Source organism: Camellia sinensis, chromosome 3, assembly GCF_055761805.1.
Source record: "Camellia sinensis isolate YWXY chromosome 3, ASM5576180v1, whole genome shotgun sequence".
Taxonomy (NCBI): Eukaryota; Viridiplantae; Streptophyta; class Magnoliopsida; order Ericales; family Theaceae; genus Camellia; species Camellia sinensis.
In genome coordinates this window covers 164,004,881-164,024,055 of record NC_138963.1, presented here as the reverse complement: position 1 = coordinate 164,024,055, position 19,175 = coordinate 164,004,881, and the positions used below count along the sequence as shown (strand labels likewise).

Here is a 19,175-nt window from a genome sequence, read left to right as displayed (position 1 = left end):
ATGGATAATCTGTTTGATAAATCTTACAATATGAACAATTCGGATCAACAACATAGACTCAAAACAAGGTTTGATGAGTCTCACAACACGCACCCTAGTTCGATTTGATCTCCGTGATTGATCTGATCTGAGTGAATTTTGATTTGAAATTTCAACTGTTGGATCATCATACTGTAATTAATCAAACCATAAGTGTGTATCCAAAATTTGTGTGCACAATCAAATCTAAAAATGTGGAACACAGCTGATAAATGTTGTCCATGTTATTAGTTAAGAACTTACATTAATAGTGACATTGGGTTGACTTTTAATCGATGGGCTGATTTGATTGCTTTGTGGTTACCTATGACTGGGCCGGGTCCTTGGTGTTTTTAATCGAACCATTATTTTGCCATTCTTTCAAGACATTGTTTTGGGTGCTGCTAATGCTCTCGTATAATTTCTCTCGACGCCTATATTTGAGTGAAGTACACTTTTCAATGCATCAAGAGGGAGGTGGGTGTACAGAAAATTTTTTGTTGGTGTATTTAGTAGGACCTGACAATTTAAGTGAAAATACATATGAAAATGCTACAAATACCAATATCCCAATTGGAAATACATATGAAAATGCTACAAATACCAATATCTCTCTATGGGGGTGTAATTCACATACACATTTGGTTACCATTTTTGTGGTGTTTGGTCATGATATATTGTGCTATTAATTATGACTTATTATAATATTAATTATGATATTATTTTAATTATGATCTAAGAGCTCTTTGGTTAATATCTTATGTGGTATTTGGTTAATTTTTATTTCTATTTTTATTTTTTATGACTCCTATAAGATTAAATTATAACATTTATGAAAATTAAACTCACAAATATTATAACTTACATAGTACACACCCTTACCATAGCATTACCCAACTCTTATCTATTACATATAAGATACAAGAATGTGGAACATTACTCAAATACACACTACAACATTTTCTTAATTTAGTGACATTTGAAAGTGTCACAAAACTATTCTTCTAATGACATTTTTTAGTCTTGTGGCATTTTGAACAAGTGTCATTTGTGGCCATGCCACGGTAAATACTTGCAAGTGCCACTACACTATCATGGCTAAAAACTTTCAATGACATTTTGATGTCATAATAGTTACTATTTGTGACACTATCAAGCGCCATTAAAAAAAGAGTTAGTGACACTTCTAAGTGCCATTACACCATTAAGGTTACACACTTTCAGTGACATTTTAATGTCATGATAGACACTATTCGTGACGCTATCAAGTGCCATTAAACAAGACTTGCAATTTAAAAAATGCCACGCTTTGAATTTTTAATGACACTTGTTATGCCACAATTGATATTTATAACAACTTCATAAATGCCACTAAATCTAATTCATTTGTGCCATTAAATGGATATAAGTGCCATTGGAACTTATTTTAGTGACACTTTGCAAAGTTACTATCACTACTGCAAAATGCCATTTATGTGTTCTTTTTATTGACACTTTTAAAAGTTACAACTAAGCATGCGTAAATGCCTATAAAAATTGAATCAATTTTATAAACATTTGAATATGAATTGCCACATCCTATATTAATTTGACATCCATTCATCATGCAATATTTTCATAATAATACACAACTATTACCATCATAGGATCATCACATCAAAAATAAAAATAAAAAATTCAAACCACAATCAATCATTTATTATTGAAATATAAATTTATTTATATTGCAATAAAAATCCCTTGCCCAAATTATAAAACATTCTACTACTAACAAAGTTAAAGCAAAAAAAATTTAAAAGAAAATTATTCCAACCATGTTCTGAAAAACCATAGTGATATCTATCTTCCAGAGAGACAAATTATCAAAATAAAATTAGTTCCCAAATTCTCAACCTCACTTGTATAAATATTCTCGGCTAGCATCCATAACTTGCAAAATCTACATCCAAAAGATAAACATATAAAATCTGCATCCAAAAGATAAACATATAAAGGTAACTGAAACTATATTAAGTTTATATATATTTGTTAATGAAATTAGTATTTAAGAAAGAAATATGCTATAATTGGAGCAGACCAAGCAACATGAACTCCAATAGCTTGTCTAACTGTTTTGACAAGTCCATATGATCGGATCAAGCTCTCATTAGGTTTGACTGGCACTTGAACATGTACCTCCCAATAGTCAAGTCCTAGTTCTTCCTCTTCTACTTCTTCAGATGTGTCTATGCTTTTAAGTACTCCGATTGCAACTGTTTTTGTTAGCCTAATGATACTTTTTAGAATAACTATATCTCCTACCTGTAAATCAAGATTAACTACTTAAGTAATTATATATTTAAAATTAATAAATAATATTTAAAAAATAAACTAGTATAAAGTGCCAGAGTGAAGATGATCATAACTGAAAGTGATATGCATTTCTCTAGTAGATAAGCAAGCCAAATGATTTAATCACTTAATTGGTTCACCATACTACAACAAATTATATAAAAGTAACAACCGTAAGTCTTTAGACCATATCAAACAATAGCTTAAAAAATCAATAACAACCAAACGCACCAATCAACAATAATCAAAACCATGCCCATTATCAATATCACGATCCCCTAACCTCAACGATGTAAATCAAATGTAATTGTGAAAAATGACAATTAACTAATTACTTTCAAGCAATATTTTGAGAGAATCAGAAAGAGCCGATGCGGTAATAAATGATTGAGAGATGTCTTGTTGAAGCTTCACAAGAAAATAAAAATAAAAAACACAAGTTTCGTTATGTCATGATTTTTACTATGTAGCACATTTTGTTCAGATTTAAACAATGGAATTTAGGTCCACAATATTCATTCATTGGTTAATTGTAAGACAAGTTTTGCATGCTATTTAAAATAAAGCTGGAAGTAATGTGATATATATGATTAGCTCTTAGTGGGTACCTGAGTAAGAGAGGCATCTTGTATCGATGACAAGGACCATACTTGATATTGAGCTGCCATGTCAAGAGGACTAGAAGCTGTTGTCACCTAACCAGATTTGAACTAATTAATTTTACAAGCACACACACATAGATATATGTATGTATATATATATATATATGAGTAGGAAAACATTAATAACTTATAAATTCTATTTAAAAATTTACCTGGTTAGATGTGTTTGTCAAGTTATTCGGAGCATGCTCAATATGGGAAACTTTGGACCTTAGCTCCGAATTTTTAGCTTCTATAGCATACATTGTTGTGTCTTGGTTTGTTTTATTAGTGCGTGACTATAAGGCAACTCATGTCAATGGAAAACATGTAAAAGAATTTGTGCAGAAACATGTGAAAGACAGAAAGAGTATTATTGTGAGCATCAAGTTGAACCAAGTGAAAGCATTGTCTAACCCTTATAAATCAACTTTGGCAACTTGATGCTCTGGTGCCAAGGCATTTAGTTCAAGGACAATCTGTAGACCACCCCGAACTCCGCTCAGCGCGTGAGAGAGCGAATTGTAGTTCCAGCCACTACAGTTCGGACTCCTGTCACGGTTCTGAATCTAATCTCACAAAGTGCAATGTAAGACTGATAAATCACCAAAGAGTCTAAATCCGACAAATCGTTTTGGAAAATCGATTTTAAATCAAAAGCGCCAAACATGGACTGCTTTGCCAGATTTCAGAGTCGCCACTTAAATATTTTGTTTTGGGAAGTTTAGGAAACCTTGACTCGTGCCTAAGGCTACGTGTCCGTCATCACCAAAGTTGCCTCGGCTCGGGAACTTGGGTACGAGAGGGGAAGGTCCTGAAATGAGCGCCCCCACTTGCCCGATCAAAGGATCGGCCTCTACTAGCATGATATGTTGTTTTTAAAAACACATGTGTTCTTATTCTGATTTTTAGCTATATTACTATGTGATGCGCACAGCATACAAATATAGACTCAATCACTCAAGTTGGAACAAAACATCTCATGTTTGTTTTTCGAAAATGGTTTGAAGTTGCTACCCTCAAGTAGGCTAAGACGGGGATTTGCCACTCTCAAGTGGGCTTAGAAAACATGATGATTTGCCACTTCAAGTGGCCTTAAAACGCACATTTTGATGAATTGTTCCAATTCAAGTAATGAAGCCTTCATCCACAGGCATTCATGCAATTAAAACACTTAAGCAGTTAGCCTCATGGCAAGCATGCTATCATGGCAGTCACTTACACACATACAAGGATGTTAAAGCATAAACACTTACAGTGTACTCCGAGCCAAAATAGGAAACTAGTTAGAAAACCATGCATGCTCCTAACTATGTTAAGATGCCTAATGCAACACATAAAAAATGTAACTAAGATAGGCTCAGCTATTCTAAGATGTCATGTGAATGCAACTTGATAACATGTATTCAAATTAGTATTGAAATACAATGCAGTTTGTATGATGCGCCGAGCCCGGTGCATGCAAGACAGATGAATGATGCACACATGCGAAGCATAAGGTATACTAATTGAAATATGCCCTAAACTAACCATCGAAAGCAGTTAAGTAAAAGAGAGAAAGATGTGGGGTTAGAAAACATTCACACACACACGCACACTTATTACAATATTTTCCCTCCCGACAGAGGGTCTAAATAATAAGCTAAGCTAAGTCTAAGCTAAGCTAACAACTAATCTAATTATGCTAATTAGACTAATTATTACATAACACAAATTGAATAACTAGCTACAACTAATTACTAATAATTACAACACTTTAATTAATTAACAAATTAACTAATCATGGTAACTAACTAAGCATGTGAGATATGTAAACTAGGCTGCCACTGCTCTGCCTTGAACAATGAAGGATGCATGCTCTCGATTGCCTCGCTCGGAAATCCATTACTATGTTTGAAATTGCCTCTGTTTGCATTTGATTTGTTCTCTAAAAAGTGCACAAACCTCTAGATTGCTTCTGCTCCAACATGGGGACCTCCTGGTGGGTTGCCGACCAGAAAAGGTGGTTATAGACCACTTGTAGACCAGAAAAACTGGCTGTAGACCAGAAAATTTGGCTGTAGACCAGAAAAATTGGCTGTAGACCAGAAAATTTGCCAAACTCCAGTTTTGCTGCAGCAAAGAACAACAAGGGGCATAGCAATGTATTTGCAAGATATGTGTGCACAACCACCCTTCCTATCATTTCTCAAGCTCAAGGGAGTGCGATTCTTGACTCTCGGGCCATCAACCGAGCATCGCAATGCACAATGGCCAAGAAGCCGAGTTTGCACAAGTCAATGCCAATGAATGCACAAACAACACATAAAAGCCGTCGCCTCTATCATGCTTGATCAAGAGAGTCAGCGACCAAGAAACGCAACACGTTTCATCACTTTGAGTACGAAACGTGCCACATTCCTTGTGTGCGGATTAACATCCAACCCAAACACATGCAACACAAATAAGATGATCAACCTATCAATGCAAATGTGGCATGCACAAGATTCCATCATGCAAGCAAAGCATGCATAGCATATTCGGAGGCCAAGAACAACAAAACTAGTAAAGAGCATCTCATAAGAGTCATGCAATACCAAGTTTAAATGGCTAAACCAACTATGGACAGACTTAAACCATGCCAAAACAGTGGCCAATTCACACAAAAAATTAGGCACAAAAGGGCAAAGAACACATGCTCATTCATTCGCTTGTAAGCAAGGCAAAAGTCTTAACTTTCAAACACATTGAAAGAGTGACATATATGAGAGCATGGCATAGGTAAAAGCACTGAAATCATGTGAGAAATGATGACATATCATACAAATAACACGAGTATGGCATGCTAGGGTCCTTAAGCATTAAAGCTAGTGAAGGGGACTACACAAGAGGCATGCAATACATGGCACAAATGATTGAACCAGCCATAGATAGAACTCAATTAGGTCAAAACAAAGACCAAAACATGCTGAGATGGGAGCTCAAAAGCCTAGTCATGCATGCATACGCATTGGCCCATAAACGAGGCACAAAGGCACAACTCTTAAAAGCACTCAAAGAGTGAAAGAAGTGAGAACATGACAATGCTATATGCTCTGAAATAACATGTTAAATGGTGCCATATCATGCAAACAGCTCATAGAAAGCATGTCAAGAGGCTTGAAACACAAAGTTAGTCAAGGGCTTTACACTACAACCATACTAAGTAATGCTCAAATGGCCGCAACCATTCAAAATAGACCTAAGGCAGGTCAAAATAGTAGCAAAAACATGCTAGACTCGCAGCATAGATGGCAAGAAAGATATGCTCATGTATTAGCTCACAAACAAGGCATCATGGCATAACTTTTAAACATAATTAAAGAGTGATAAACATGAGAGTATGGCAAAGATAAAAGCTCTGAAATACCATGCCAAATGATGCCAAGGCATGCAAACATCACAAGTATAGCATGGTAGTGGCCTCAAAACTCAAGACTAGTGAAGCCATTTACACTATAGCTATACAAAGAAAGCCCCAAAAGGCCAAGAACACCCAAAAGAGTCCTAAAGAATGTCAAAATAATGCTAAAACATGTATGGAGTATAGCCAAGGCAAGCTAGCACGAAGGGCCAAAACACCAAGTACACTAGGCCAATGGGCAAGATTGCACTACAAGTGCAAAAACCAAGCAAGAGGTGACTCCACCAGCCAAAAATAGAGTTATGGCATGTCAAAATAACACCAAAAATGGGCTGAGACTAAGCCAACACATGCTAGAATAACAAGTTAACTCATTAGGCATGCAAGGCTAGCAAAGAGGATTTACACTACAAGTATAAAAAGCATGCAACACGTGATCGAACCAACTAAAAAAAGAGTTAAAGAATGTTAAATAATGGCCAAAAATGTGCTGGAGTGGAGCCAAAACATGCTAGAATTATAGGCTAAAATAGCAAGCATACAAAGCTAGTGAGCAAGGTTTACACTACAAGTGTAAGGAGCATGCAAGAAACAACCAAACCAGCCTAAAACAGCGTTAGAGTAGGCCCAAAAATTCACAAAAATATGCTCAAACTAAGCCTCAAGAAGGGAGAAATACATGCTCATTTGATAGGCCAACAATACAATCTAACAAGACAAGAGGAGGGGTGACCACCCCCTCCCATTTTGGGCCTCAAAACTACCTTTCCACCATTGAAATTCCTCTAGAATTCAGTGGTTGGAAGGCCAAAAAAGTTGGTTTGAAAGGTGGTGAAAAGTTGCACAAATGGCCTCACAAGCCAAGGAACAAAAATGGAGAACAACCCCCTAGCCAAACAAGGCACAAACCAACACTTTTATGCCTCAAAAATAGAGTTTATAACAGTTCAAAACCAGCCCCAAAACAGTCCAAAACAATGGAAAAAGGGGGATAAAGCAAGAGTGTAAAAACAAGCTTGAAAGGGGGGAGTGCTTACCCTTAAAGCACCTTGAAGCATAGCAGCAAAACCAGCCAAAATCTGAGCCAAAATCAGCCTTTTGGAGCTCAAACAAAGTTCCAAGCTACCTCAGCCCAATGGTGATCAAGTTTGGTTAAGGGTCTCTTTGCAAAAGTGTAGAGAATTCTAAGCTTAAGGCTCAAAAACAAGAGGAGAATGATGCTTCTAGAGGGAGGGGCTAGAATTTTGCTCACAAAATTTTAGAGAGAGAGACTCCCCAAAACTTGTTAACCCTTTAATATATGAGATATGGCTCAATATATAGCAATATATGAGCATTTGGTCGAAATATCTGATTTGGAAATATTTGATGCAGTGCACAACAGCTGGAAAGGAAATATCTGCAGATTATAGGCTTCCTGGAAATTTCTGGTTGACCAACCACCCCAACTGGTCGACCAACCACTTTTTCTGGTCTACAAGGATCATTTCTGGTCGACATATGGTCGGCATGCTCCATTTGTGGTCGGCACACTCCCTTAGTGATCTGCAGCAAAAATCAGTCCTGGTCCCCGACTTGAAGCAAGCATAACTCCATCATATGGATGCCTTTTCAGGTCATTCTTGTGTGAAAATTGAAGCCCCAGAAGAAATCTTTACAATGGTGTTATCCTTGCATCAAAATTCAAAGTGTGCTAAGAGATATCCCTCTTTTAGTAAGGACTGCTCAGTTTCGGTCCAATTGGATTGATGCCTAATTTTAACCAACTACATATCCCTCATCCGGACACGGATTTAGGAGATTCTTAATTGGAAAATGAAGCCCCGGAAGTAATATTTCCAACGGTAGTGGCCTCATAGCTGAAATCCAAGTATTCAAAAGGATAGGCCTGATTTAGCAAGGGCTGCTCGACTCTCTCTTAGCAATTCATGCCCATCTTCTTCTCCAACTTGGTTTTTCCCTCTTCTCCTCTTTTATTCAACTCCAAACCCCTAAACAAGGTGTTTTGAAAGATTTTCCAAAGATTTCATCTCTCTTTCATTCATTTTCACTTTGTCCTTGCTCAGTTTACCGAAAAGCGCAATATTTAACGAAATGCGAGTCTCAGAACATCGTAGGAACTTTATTTCAAAAATATTTTGAAAGAGAGGGTTTTGAGGTCTAAAAACCATTCAAAATAGCTTTGGTCCAAAATGAGGTGTAAGGTTGGGATTTGACTCTCCTCTTGCCGAAGGAATCGAACCTTTGCACTGCACACCTTTCATCACCAAGTAAACCATCAGTAGCGCCCAAGTCTTAAGGGCGATCAAAAATGGGGTGTCTATACAATCCAATTTAAATCAATGCCAATTGCATCAGCTCTCTAGCATGTCCTTCTACTCTAAAATAAATAAATTGTCAAATGCTTAATTATATCACCAAAAAGTAAGTATGCTAGCTAGAAGTGATCCACTGTCTTCTGTAGAAGAGATGTGAAGTTTACTGCACTAATTCCTTCAACTCATGTATACTTCTCCATTTCTCCATAACACGACTTTTACAAATTTTTAGCATAACAACTTGTTGCATGTAATGGTTAATTTGATGGAAATGATAAAAACGCTTTTTTTTTTTTTTTTTTTTTTTGTGAAAGATGAGTAGAGAGAATAAACTTAGCATGCTGATGCAAAAGTTAGAGATTTCTAGTTTCATTGTTTCATATCTTCTTATCCCTAATACACAAGTATCAAATTAATTGAATTTAACCTAACAAAATTGAAAAGGATTATGAATCTTTGATAGCCACTATATCAAGCAATACTCTCGTTTAAGAATCCCAATACCACATGCTATAATCCCACCCGACTAGTGATTATCTAAAACATTACCTTTCGTAAACAAAATAATAATAATAAAATATTATGCATTTACTGATTAATATTATTTATCTCGATCCATAGGCCAAAAATAGAACAACTTTGCAATTTTAAGATAGTTCATCGGATAGCAATTTAATAAATTGTTGTGGGAAAAAGTTCTTGGAACATTCCTTTTTAAATGCTTTGCTAGCCATACCTGGTTAGGTTTCTTAGAGGACTTAAAGGTCTAACATGTGGAATGGCATCAAATTAAAAGATGCCCTCGGACCATATAATATTCTACCTTGCTTCAATCAATTTAATGTAACTATGCAAGCCTTTTAAGGTGAAAATTAATTAAAAGCATTCATATATGCAGGGGTGAGGAAACTGCAAAGAATACCATCTCAACGAGTATATAAACCATCTCAACCCATTCATCAATATCACCAATCTCAATGAAGCATTGAAAGAAACACTTAGAAGGCATATATCAATAACAACTATTTGTAAGTTACGATTGACAAAAACGACTAAACTTGATTTTGCAAGAACTATAAAATACTAACAACAATATAGAATATAACATATTCAATATGTTGGTGCATAACTATAAGGCAACTCATGTCAAGGGAAAACATGTGAGAGAATATAAGTATTACAAAGTCAATGCAATATCATTATTATAATAGCAATTCAAATGGTGGTGGAGATTTGGGAATGTAGAGAAAGCATTATACAAAACTGGTGTTATGTATGAATCATTGTGGTGTAGTTTGAGAGGGGCACAATATTTATTTAAAAAAAAAAAAAAGTTTAGTTCAACTATTTATGATTATGTCCAAATATTATATTTTTTGAAACTTTTTTTGTTTGATTTCAAGTTAACGACCAAAAGTTTTTTTATTTTATTATATATATATATATATATATATATAAAGTTTAATAATTCAATGACTCTTTTTTTTCCCTAGTGATTACCTTAATGGGGCCGGGTTCAAAGACTTTACCAAACCCTCCCCTGTTCCACCCACAACCTTTACCATAGTTCTTATTTAAAATCACTTTTGATTCCACTTTTGACCATATGGTTCAAAATGGTTTCCTCTAAAAGTAGTTGTGTTTACTATTGGAAGTATTTTTCTTTTTACTTTTTATCAGAAAGGGGACTCCCCCTGAAATTTATTGTTACAGGTTTTAGCATTTGCTGCTGAAACTACCTAGAGGGATGATAGAAAAATTGGATAGATATGTTTGTGTTTTCGTTTTTGCAGCCCTTTTGAACATGGTATGTTATGTAATTTGACAGTTTTTCCGTGTGTTTTATTTTGTTGACTCTTAATATATTGTCTACACATGAGAAAATGAGTTTAGATTATTATTGTGTGTATATGATTTCACATTACAGATTTAGTAAGGTATCCCTGGTCTTATCCAAAGATTCATGGCATGTAGTATATAGTCTTCAATGTTATGTGGACCTATAAATCTACATGCCATGAAAACAGACACTAATCAACATTCTTTCCACCAACGTAGATGCAACATTAGGCAATGCTTGGTATTCAATGTAAAGAAGAGGATAATAGCCACAAAAAGGATTGGAACAGATCAATATTGGAATCAAGTAACAAAATTATAATAAACATAATTGACTTGCAGGATATTCTACAATTCTAACAAGCAGTATTCCTCACACGGAAACAAATGAAAACAGATAGTACTCAATTGTTTTGAGATGATCTCAATTTGGAATCACTAACTTTGGAATCAATATAATTAGATTATAAATCAACTATTTTGAGACTACCATTTTAGGTATTAAAAAAACAATGAAGGGATAGGGTATAATATAATCAATTTTTCATAACAATATCAGGACTTTTAGAAATACCATGATTACTAATATTTAAAAAAAAAAAACACATAGATAGGACTTTAGAATTTTTCTTCAAGTAATGATATGAAAAGAGATTAGTATTATTTTGTCATCTTATTCATGTTTACCAATAGAAAAAGGGTTTTTTTATTATTAAAAAAAAAAGAAAACAAAATAATGTAAAATCTAACTGAAGCATTTAAACAAACACTTGCAAGGCATTATATAAAATCACAACATAAATACAATAATAGTAAATCACAACTAACCCTTTATATTAAAAGATGAAAATTAATAAATTCATGAGTTAAAAAGATTAGATTTTCAAATTTTATCCCTAAAACAAGAATATCATAAATAAGTGACAAAGATAAAGGAATTGTGTGTGTTTGATGAGAGTGTGAAAGAGAGAGAATACCTAATGAACCCTGATCATAGAAGATGAAATCATAACAAATTTGTGGTGTATATGGTAGATAAGGATGGTATGAAAGATGAAGAATGATAAACCCTTACTTCATTATTTGGCTCCTCCCTCTTTGTCCCGTCAAAATCAAATTTGCTTCATCAATTTGAGAATGGTTGGACTACAATGGTCACATTTTGGCCATTTAGTCAAGGAAATTTCAAGGAATTAACAAAGCCATTCTCATAGAAGCACTTGTAGCTAGAGAAGCGGTTCAACTGAGTTTGGAGAAAGGTTTCACTTCCATTGCGCTTGAAGGGGAATCTCAAAGTATTATCAACATGCTTTCTGGGCATCAGATAGTGGATCAAAGTGTTGCAATGGTGGTGCAAGATATTGTGAACCTCTGCCATGGTTTCTCAAAAGTCCTTTTTCGCTTTGTCTGTTGGGCTTTGAATAATGTGGCTCACACAGTGGCTAGGAGATGCTACCGTTAGGAGACAATGGCCCTGTTTGGTACAGCTTAATTTCAGCTTATTTCAGCTTTCAGCTTAATTTAAGCTATTTTGATGTGTTTGGTTTAGCTTATAGCTTATAGCTTATAGCTTTGTGGAAGTCAGAAAACAGCTTATTCTTTGAGTGGGGCAGAAGATGCTTTAAGAATAAGCTGGAAATCAGCTTAAGTTGAAAGTTATAAGCTATAAACTGTTTAGGTATAAGCTATAAGCACTTTCCCACAGCTCTACCAAACAGGGCCAATTTAGTGGGCGGGTCCTATCCCTATCCCCCCTGTTTGGTTGGTCCATCATCTTCAAGTGGATGGCTGCCCTATTCACTATTGATGTTTATCTCTAGTTCTTTTTTTTTTTTTTGAAGGCTTTATTTGAATAAAAAATAATAATAATAAATTGTTGAGGTTAATTCATCAAGTTGAGCAAATTTATTATTTTGCCTTTAAAAGAATGACATATGTCACTTATATATATATATATATATATATATATATATTTGTCAATAAAAAATACTAACAATTAGGGTTAATTACACTATTAGTCCTTCTATTTTGGCTATTATGTCATTTTAGATTTTGTAATTCCAATTGAATCGATTTTAATCTTGAATTTTTTATTTTGCCTCAAATTGGTCCAATTGATAGCATTTTTTTTTAATGACAAATGTAACATGTCATCATTTTAGGAGCAAAACAAAATACTTAGTTAATTCAGTGACTTAACCTTAACCAATCCAATGAACATTTTCTATCAAAGACCCTAAAGATGTTATCAATTTGACTAAATTGACGTAAAATCTAAAATTAAGTGTCAAAATTGAGTCAATTGAAATTATATGGAACAACAAAATGTAAGGATTATTGATGTAATTTACTCAACAATTATATGCAATTGAAATAAATTGAGATAATTTCGTAAATTCAGAGTCAAAATCGAGTTAATTGAAACTACGGGGACTAAAATTCAAGAAACTTTATCATTGTACAGAAGAGCAATTTGAAATTTTATTTTTCCTATTAAGTCATATAAAGCCGTTGATCAATTTTGTACATGTGGCAAGTACAGTTAAAAAAACATGTCATATTGAGTGTAATTTATTTATATTTATTTATTTTGTGCATTTTAAAAATTTTGAAAATATATTGGCATTTCTTATTTTTTCAAAAAAGCCATTAGATTGCTTGGAAAGGTTTTGGCTTAGTGGCATTTCTCAAAATGCTATAAAATATTTGTTTATGACACTTTTCACTTAATGTCATAAAAAGTAACTTGCACCTACCTAGTTTAGTGACATTTTTTAAAAATGTCATTGTTACTAAAGTTTAGTGGCATCTGTTAATAAATGTCACTAAAATAATTTCTTGTGTCAATCTTTTATGAAATGCCATAAAATTGATGTGACATTTCCTTATTGAAATGCCACTAGAGCCTTATAGGTTTGTGGTTCTATGACATTTTTCTAAAACGTGCCATCAAATATTATTTTTGTGGCATTTTTTAAAAACATGCCACTAGTATAGTGCCACTAAAGTGTGTTTTTGTTGTAGTGTTGTGACATTTGTTTATTAAAATGTCACTATAGCCTTTTATGTTTGTTGTTTTGTGACATTTTTAAAAAATGTGCCACTGAATATTATTTTTATGATATTTTCTAAAAAGATGCCACTAATATAGTGTCATTAAAGTGTGTTTTTGTTGTAGTGACAAAAGACCATTTTCATTTGAGTTGTTCATTTAAATTTTAAATTATTATTATTATTTTTGGGCCAAGAGAAGAGAAAGAAAGAAAGTAAGAAGAAAAAAAAATGTTAAATTCGTAGAGATATGAAACTCAAGTTTTATGCTCGGTAAGGGAGCATCTAAACCATTAGGCAACCCTTCAATCATTTTTTTATTAGTTTAATATATATATATATATATATATATATATATATATATATACTAGCGTATGCCCGTGCCTAAAGGCACGGTGTAAATAATTTTAAGATTAAAATGTAGTTATAATTTATACGTATTATGTTGAAATTTATAAAGTTTGTGTCATTTTTTGATAAAGATACTGAAAAAATATATTGAAATATTTTTCTTCTTAAAGAACTTATAACAATTTTGCTTGTATTACACGCTCTACAAAACTCAAATAAAATAACAACTCTCCCTAATCTTAATGCAAATTAAGAAACAAACATATAAGATTTAAAGTTATATTGCATATCAAAATATAAAAGGCAGTAAAAAAAAGTGTAAATAATGAATAAAAAACAGAAATAAAGTTATACTGTCATACACCAAAAGGGTAGGTTAAAACTTTACAAAAAGTGGGTTAAAGCTTTACAAAAGATGTATGCTTTACAAAAGATGTGTCACTAACATGTCATACACCAAAAATTATATTGTCATACACCAAAAATATATATGCTTTACAAAAGATGTGTCAATAACATGTCTTCAAATATGCGTTTGCCCAAACTTCCTCCACATTACTTTCCAAAAAGTCTTTGTATCAACTTTTATGTATCCCCAATGAGGAATATGCACAATAATCTGGTAATTTGTGGAAACAAAAAAATATAAATTAGTACATTTGTTGGAAATATACATGTAAAAATACTTTCAGATTGAAATTACCTTATTACATCCCCATCGAAGCAAGGTAGTCGTATTTCTCCTTTTAAGCTCCATGGATTTTTCGGTCCAATCCTACAAAAGTCCAAATTTCAAATTATTATTAAATTGAATTTTTTTAAAAAGTTATATAAACAACAGAAATAAATCTACGTGGTTACCTTCTAAAAAAAGGTCATTTAATCTGCATAGAATACTACAGCAATACTTCAGGATAAACAATATTTGTAGTAGAATCCAAATTATCTTTAGGGAGGAGAATACTTATACGATCAAAGGATGTACATCTAGACAATGCCACATATAATTGCCCATGGCTAAACACTGGTATACGCAAATCAACCCCAACAAATTTCACAGATTGTCCTTGAGATTTATTAATGGTCAAGGCATATGCCAATCGGACTGGAAATTGACGTCTTGTCATTTGGAAAGGCATTTCTGAAGAAGATGGTGTCAAAGATATCCTTGGTATGAATGCCAAATTGCCAAACTTTTCTCCAGTTAAAATTTGAGCTTCAATTATGCGAGTGCCGCACCTAGTAACCATCAATCTTGTACCATTACATAGTCCATCTTTCGGTGTAATGTTTCTCAACAATATTATAGGACAACCCACTTTCAACTCTAACTTAAAAGTTGGCAACCCAGGAGGATCCAATGAATTTAAATATTCATTAGGATATCTATTTGTAATGGTAGGATCAATTTCATTATCTTCAGACATTTTATCTGCTGCAAGATAAGTATATAATGTCCCTGGAAAGATATTCAACGCAGTAGTATTAATGTCACTGACATCATCGTTACGCGCAGACAGAATTGTGCGTTCAGTTAAAAATGTTGGGGTTGACGTCTCTATCATATTCAATTGTGGATAAACTGTAGAGAGTAATTCATTCAAATCTTGACATTTGTGTATTGTTGATGGAAGATTAACGATTTCTTGAGGATTGGTCCCAATCTAAAAAAAAGTGAAATCAATAAAAAAAGTAAGTGTAAACACAATTTATTAATTTAAAATAATCTATATAATACAGGTTAAAGTAGTGTTACCTCCATCAAGAAATTTGCAAAATTAGAATTTTCATGGCCTTCATGATTCAAGCGCATATTCAAATCCAAAGTCAAGATATATATATGCTTCTATAGAACAGAGTGTCTTAATGATGCATTCACAATTTGCTCACGAACTCCTTTGGGTATAACTGGTAAGATTTGTCGAAAGTCTCCTCCAAGAACAACAGTAATACCCCCAAATGGCTTTTCACTATCACAAATATCCCTCAATGTACGATCAACCGCCTCAACACAATGTCTATGTTGTATAGGAACTTCATCCCAAATTATGAGTTTTGTTTCTCTAAATAACTCAGCTTGTAATGATTGTTTGCTAAACCCACAAAATGAATTTTCCAATACATCTAACGGAATGGAAAATGTTGAATGTGCAGTGCGACCTCCTACCAGTAACAGTGATGCAATTCCAGACGAAGCCACAGTAACAACGATATGCCCAAGGCTGCGACATTTTAATGCAATCGTATTGTATAGAAATGTTTTCCCTGTTCCTGCACCCCCATTCAGAAAGAAAACAGTTCCTTTATTTTGAAAAACTGAAGAAGTGATTGTATTATAAGCATTCCGCTGTCCATTATTGAGACAATCAATAGCAATTTGTGGATCTTCATGTTGTGCCTTACTCTGCAGTTGTTGATGTTCAACTATCAATCGATTACCAACTACTGCACTCCAATTTGCAGTAGGTTGTGGCATGGGTGGGAAGTCAATTAAACTTTTGCCTGATTCATGAAGCATTTGATTCAAAAGATGGAGACCATAATCTTCAATTTGAGCCTCAGTTGGTTTAGAAATGACAAACAATGTACAAATCTTATATGCAAGATCATCACATATATGCGTTGAAAATTGATTCCATAATGCACATGGATTTAGTGGAGAACACTGGGTGAGAATAATACTAAACAATCTCCTCAATTGATATCCAGTTTTTATGACTACAGCCTCTTTCAAGCATTGTATCCATTCTTCATCATCTTCTAAAAGCCCCCTTGCAACACATGCTAATTTAAATGTATCATGCACAACATTATTGACCGTGCGTAAAGACTGAAATGACTTTGGTCCTTTGACAACGGTTAGTAACAAACGTAGATAAAATCTTTCGCCACAATTAGGGCTAGCAAAGTACATTCTACCAATTACATATCTACTTTCTCTTGATTTCCATCTCTTTTCTGACTTGAGCCAAACAAAATGTTGTGGAAATTCTTGATAAGTGAATGGACATTCATCTTCACTGGCAGCACAATATGCAAAGAAGCCAGTAAGAGTTGACATTTGTTGACCAGCTCTAGATTGAATCGTTTGTAATGACTCTTCTGGGTTAAAAACAACACGATGTATTCCAGGTAAATGAAGTGCCAATCGTACAACTGTTGGCATCTCTGCATGCAAAGGATGACCAAATATTCGCCAAGCAGCTTCTGGAGGTCCAATATACCTTGCATCGAGATATTGTTGAATCTCATTTATCATTCCTAACACCATCGTTGTACGATCATAACCCTTATAAATGTACTTATGTATATACTTGACACATCTCATTCCGGCACAAACTTCCACATTTATATGACAGTTGAAAAGTTTTGAAAGATATGCATTGTATGGTACGACATCCCTGTTATCAACTTCTTGCCCTCTCACAGTATGTACTTGACCATTATTGCGACGACGATAGATAGGGTATCCATCTTGACCCATAGTTGTTGTTTCTGTGAAAGCTCGAGGGTATCTCTTAGTGCATCTACCATTTTCCATACATGGTGCTTGCGGATTTCGAGCACCACATGGTCCATGTACCATACAACATTTGATAGTTTCAAAAAGCATAGGATCATCTTTTGGGTCTGGAAATTCTGCACAAACCAATTTGTCTACTTGAGCACATGTCCGAATTTTGTCTGGACTCTTGAGAAATAAAAGTGCATGCATATGAGGGAGGCCTCGTTTTTTAAATTCAATTGTAAAAACATGTGCAACTTTATTTCCAAACACTTTATTTGTTTCTATCTCCTTCATTAAACATTTTCTCTTCAACTCAAAAACACGGGCAATTAAATCAGGACGATCAATAGGTTTTTGATATGGTAATAATGCTGAAGTAATATCTGGCCAATTGGGATTTGCAGTCATGGTAAGAAAAATATCTGGGTGTTGGTTGTATCGTGTGATAGCCATTGAATCTTGAAAGATTTCAAACATATGTCTAGGACTACCAGTAAATGAAGATGGCAAAACAAACCTTTGACCAATTTGTCCAGGTCGCACATAATCTGGATCCATATCTGACAACTCTTGGTAAAGCTCAACCCGAAGTTTCCCATGATTAAGCTTGTAGTATGTCAATCGATTTTGCTCAGTTGCAGCCCAAGCATCTACCAAAAACTCTTGAAATAGTTTCCCACCTCTCAAAATTGTTGAATACTCTATGGGTCGTTCAAACAAACGATAACTATAAAAATTCATTTGAGTAAGTCGATCAGTTGAAGGTCGATCATACTAAACATTCCACAATTTCAACTCAGGTTCCCATCCAAGCTCACCATATGGAAATAATAGAACATAATGTAATGGCAAGTATGCTGGGTGACATTCATTAATTTGCATCAACTCATTATTTCCTCGAAAATGTAAAATAATATCTCTCATTCCATTTACCTCTGTTCCATCACCTGGTATTACAATTGCAATCTCATCTGTAGTTGGTAGGTTATACCGACGTCGATCAGTTATTGAACTGTAATGAAGATGAGCAGGTAGATTGTGTCCTGCCGAGTCTAATTGATGTAAAATGGCATGAGCCTGGCGATATTTATCTACAAATGCATTGACTTGCAACAAACTATCCTGAATAGTTTTGAGAACATCCCTTCTCAAGTTAGGATTTCTACGATTACGAATTTCTAAAGCTGAATAAGGGTCATAGATATACAGTTGAGCATAACTCGCATCCTGCCCTGGTTGTGGTTGTAGTGATCCTGTTCGATGTCGCAATTCCCCATGAATTGTGAATGATGTAGGGCCCTTTCCACTGAGTACTCTAGGATCCAATGTAGCACCAAGACTCGTAAAAGCATTGGCTGCATTGTACACTCGAGTATAACTTCGAAAGGATTTTGATTGATCATTATTCCCATCATACAATGCCTGAAGTGGTGGAGGGGGTGTAATAAGTAAAGGTAGCCTAATCTTTCCTTCCAAACAGCAAGTTCTGAATAAGGGACGCTTTATAGATGATTTTGTCAATTTTTCATCCATCCAATGTAAGGCTGAACAATAAGGACATAATACATCCATCTTGCCAAGATAATGGCGGCAAAAATCTTTGTGTGCCCGAGCGTCAATTAATATACTCGTAGGCAAATCTTCTAATTCATCATTAGTACATAGATCTTGTTGAAAAAATCGATTTATAGGAGTAGACCTACGAATATTTGTGTATAAATAAGATTTTGTAAAAC

At 34.3% G+C, this 19,175-nt stretch overlaps 3 protein-coding genes across 6 annotated transcripts; all 3 read right to left on the bottom strand.

The window, feature by feature from the left end:
- Positions 1–1,666: 1,666 nt before the first annotated feature.
- Positions 1,667–12,225, bottom strand: LOC145822881 (uncharacterized). 3 transcript variants are annotated; one of them, XR_014364719.1, is made up of 3 exons: positions 11,507–12,207; positions 2,958–3,044; positions 1,714–2,319 (listed from the first exon to the last, which is right to left on the bottom strand). XR_014364719.1 is itself a non-coding variant. In XM_082921312.1 (3 exons), the coding sequence occupies exons 1-3, from the start codon at positions 3,254–3,256 to the stop codon at positions 2,056–2,058; spliced, it is 444 nt and encodes a 147-aa protein (XP_082777438.1). In that variant the 5' UTR covers positions 3,257–12,205; the 3' UTR covers positions 1,714–2,055. The 3 variants fall into 3 exon arrangements, 1 of the variants encoding a protein (XP_082777438.1); XM_082921312.1 differs by having other exon boundaries at positions 3,164–12,205; XR_014364720.1 differs by having other exon boundaries at positions 1,667–1,957; positions 2,958–12,225.
- Positions 12,226–14,264: 2,039 nt separating this feature from the next.
- Positions 14,265–15,853, bottom strand: LOC145822880 (uncharacterized). 2 transcript variants are annotated; one of them, XM_082921311.1, is made up of 4 exons: positions 15,688–15,853; positions 14,793–15,595; positions 14,635–14,706; positions 14,265–14,550 (listed from the first exon to the last, which is right to left on the bottom strand). In XM_082921311.1, exons 1-2 carry the CDS (start codon positions 15,742–15,744, stop codon positions 14,828–14,830), a joined length of 825 nt encoding a protein of 274 aa, XP_082777437.1. In that variant the 5' UTR covers positions 15,745–15,853; the 3' UTR covers positions 14,265–14,550; positions 14,635–14,706; positions 14,793–14,827. The 2 variants fall into 2 exon arrangements, with proteins under 2 accessions (XP_082777437.1, XP_082777435.1); XM_082921309.1 differs by having other exon boundaries at positions 14,643–14,706.
- On the bottom strand, positions 15,778–18,972 carry LOC145821989 (uncharacterized). The gene is made up of 4 exons (XM_082918558.1): positions 18,258–18,972; positions 17,957–18,140; positions 16,803–16,951; positions 15,778–16,433 (listed from the first exon to the last, which is right to left on the bottom strand). The coding sequence occupies exons 1-4, from the start codon at positions 18,970–18,972 to the stop codon at positions 15,778–15,780; spliced, it is 1,704 nt and encodes a 567-aa protein (XP_082774684.1).
- Positions 18,973–19,175: the final 203 nt, after the last annotated feature.

Excerpts from the sequence above, each read along its gene's own strand:
- LOC145822881 (XM_082921312.1), bottom strand. The coding sequence starts at position 3,256 with ATGTATGCTATAGAAGCTAAAAATTCGGAGCTAAGGTCCAAAGTTTCC. Across the intron at positions 3,045-3,163 it reads TGACAAACACATCTAACCAG|GTGACAACAGCTTCTAGTCC; the intron begins GTAAATTTTTAA and ends AAATCTGGTTAG. Across the intron at positions 2,320-2,957 it reads AAGATGCCTCTCTTACTCAG|GTAGGAGATATAGTTATTCT; the intron begins GTACCCACTAAG and ends CTTGATTTACAG.
- LOC145822880 (XM_082921311.1), bottom strand. The coding sequence starts at position 15,744 with ATGCGCTTGAATCATGAAGGCCATGAAAATTCTAATTTTGCAAATTTC. Across the intron at positions 15,596-15,687 it reads TTGCAAATTTCTTGATGGAG|ATTGGGACCAATCCTCAAGA; the intron begins GTAACACTACTT and ends ACTTTTTTTTAG.
- LOC145821989 (XM_082918558.1), bottom strand. The coding sequence starts at position 18,972 with ATGGATGAAAAATTGACAAAATCATCTATAAAGCGTCCCTTATTCAGA. Across the intron at positions 18,141-18,257 it reads TGTTCTATTATTTCCATATG|AGTATTCAACAATTTTGAGA; the intron begins GTGAGCTTGGAT and ends AACGACCCATAG. Across the intron at positions 16,952-17,956 it reads CCTGGACAAATTGGTCAAAG|TGAAGATGAATGTCCATTCA; the intron begins GTTTGTTTTGCC and ends TTGTGCTGCCAG.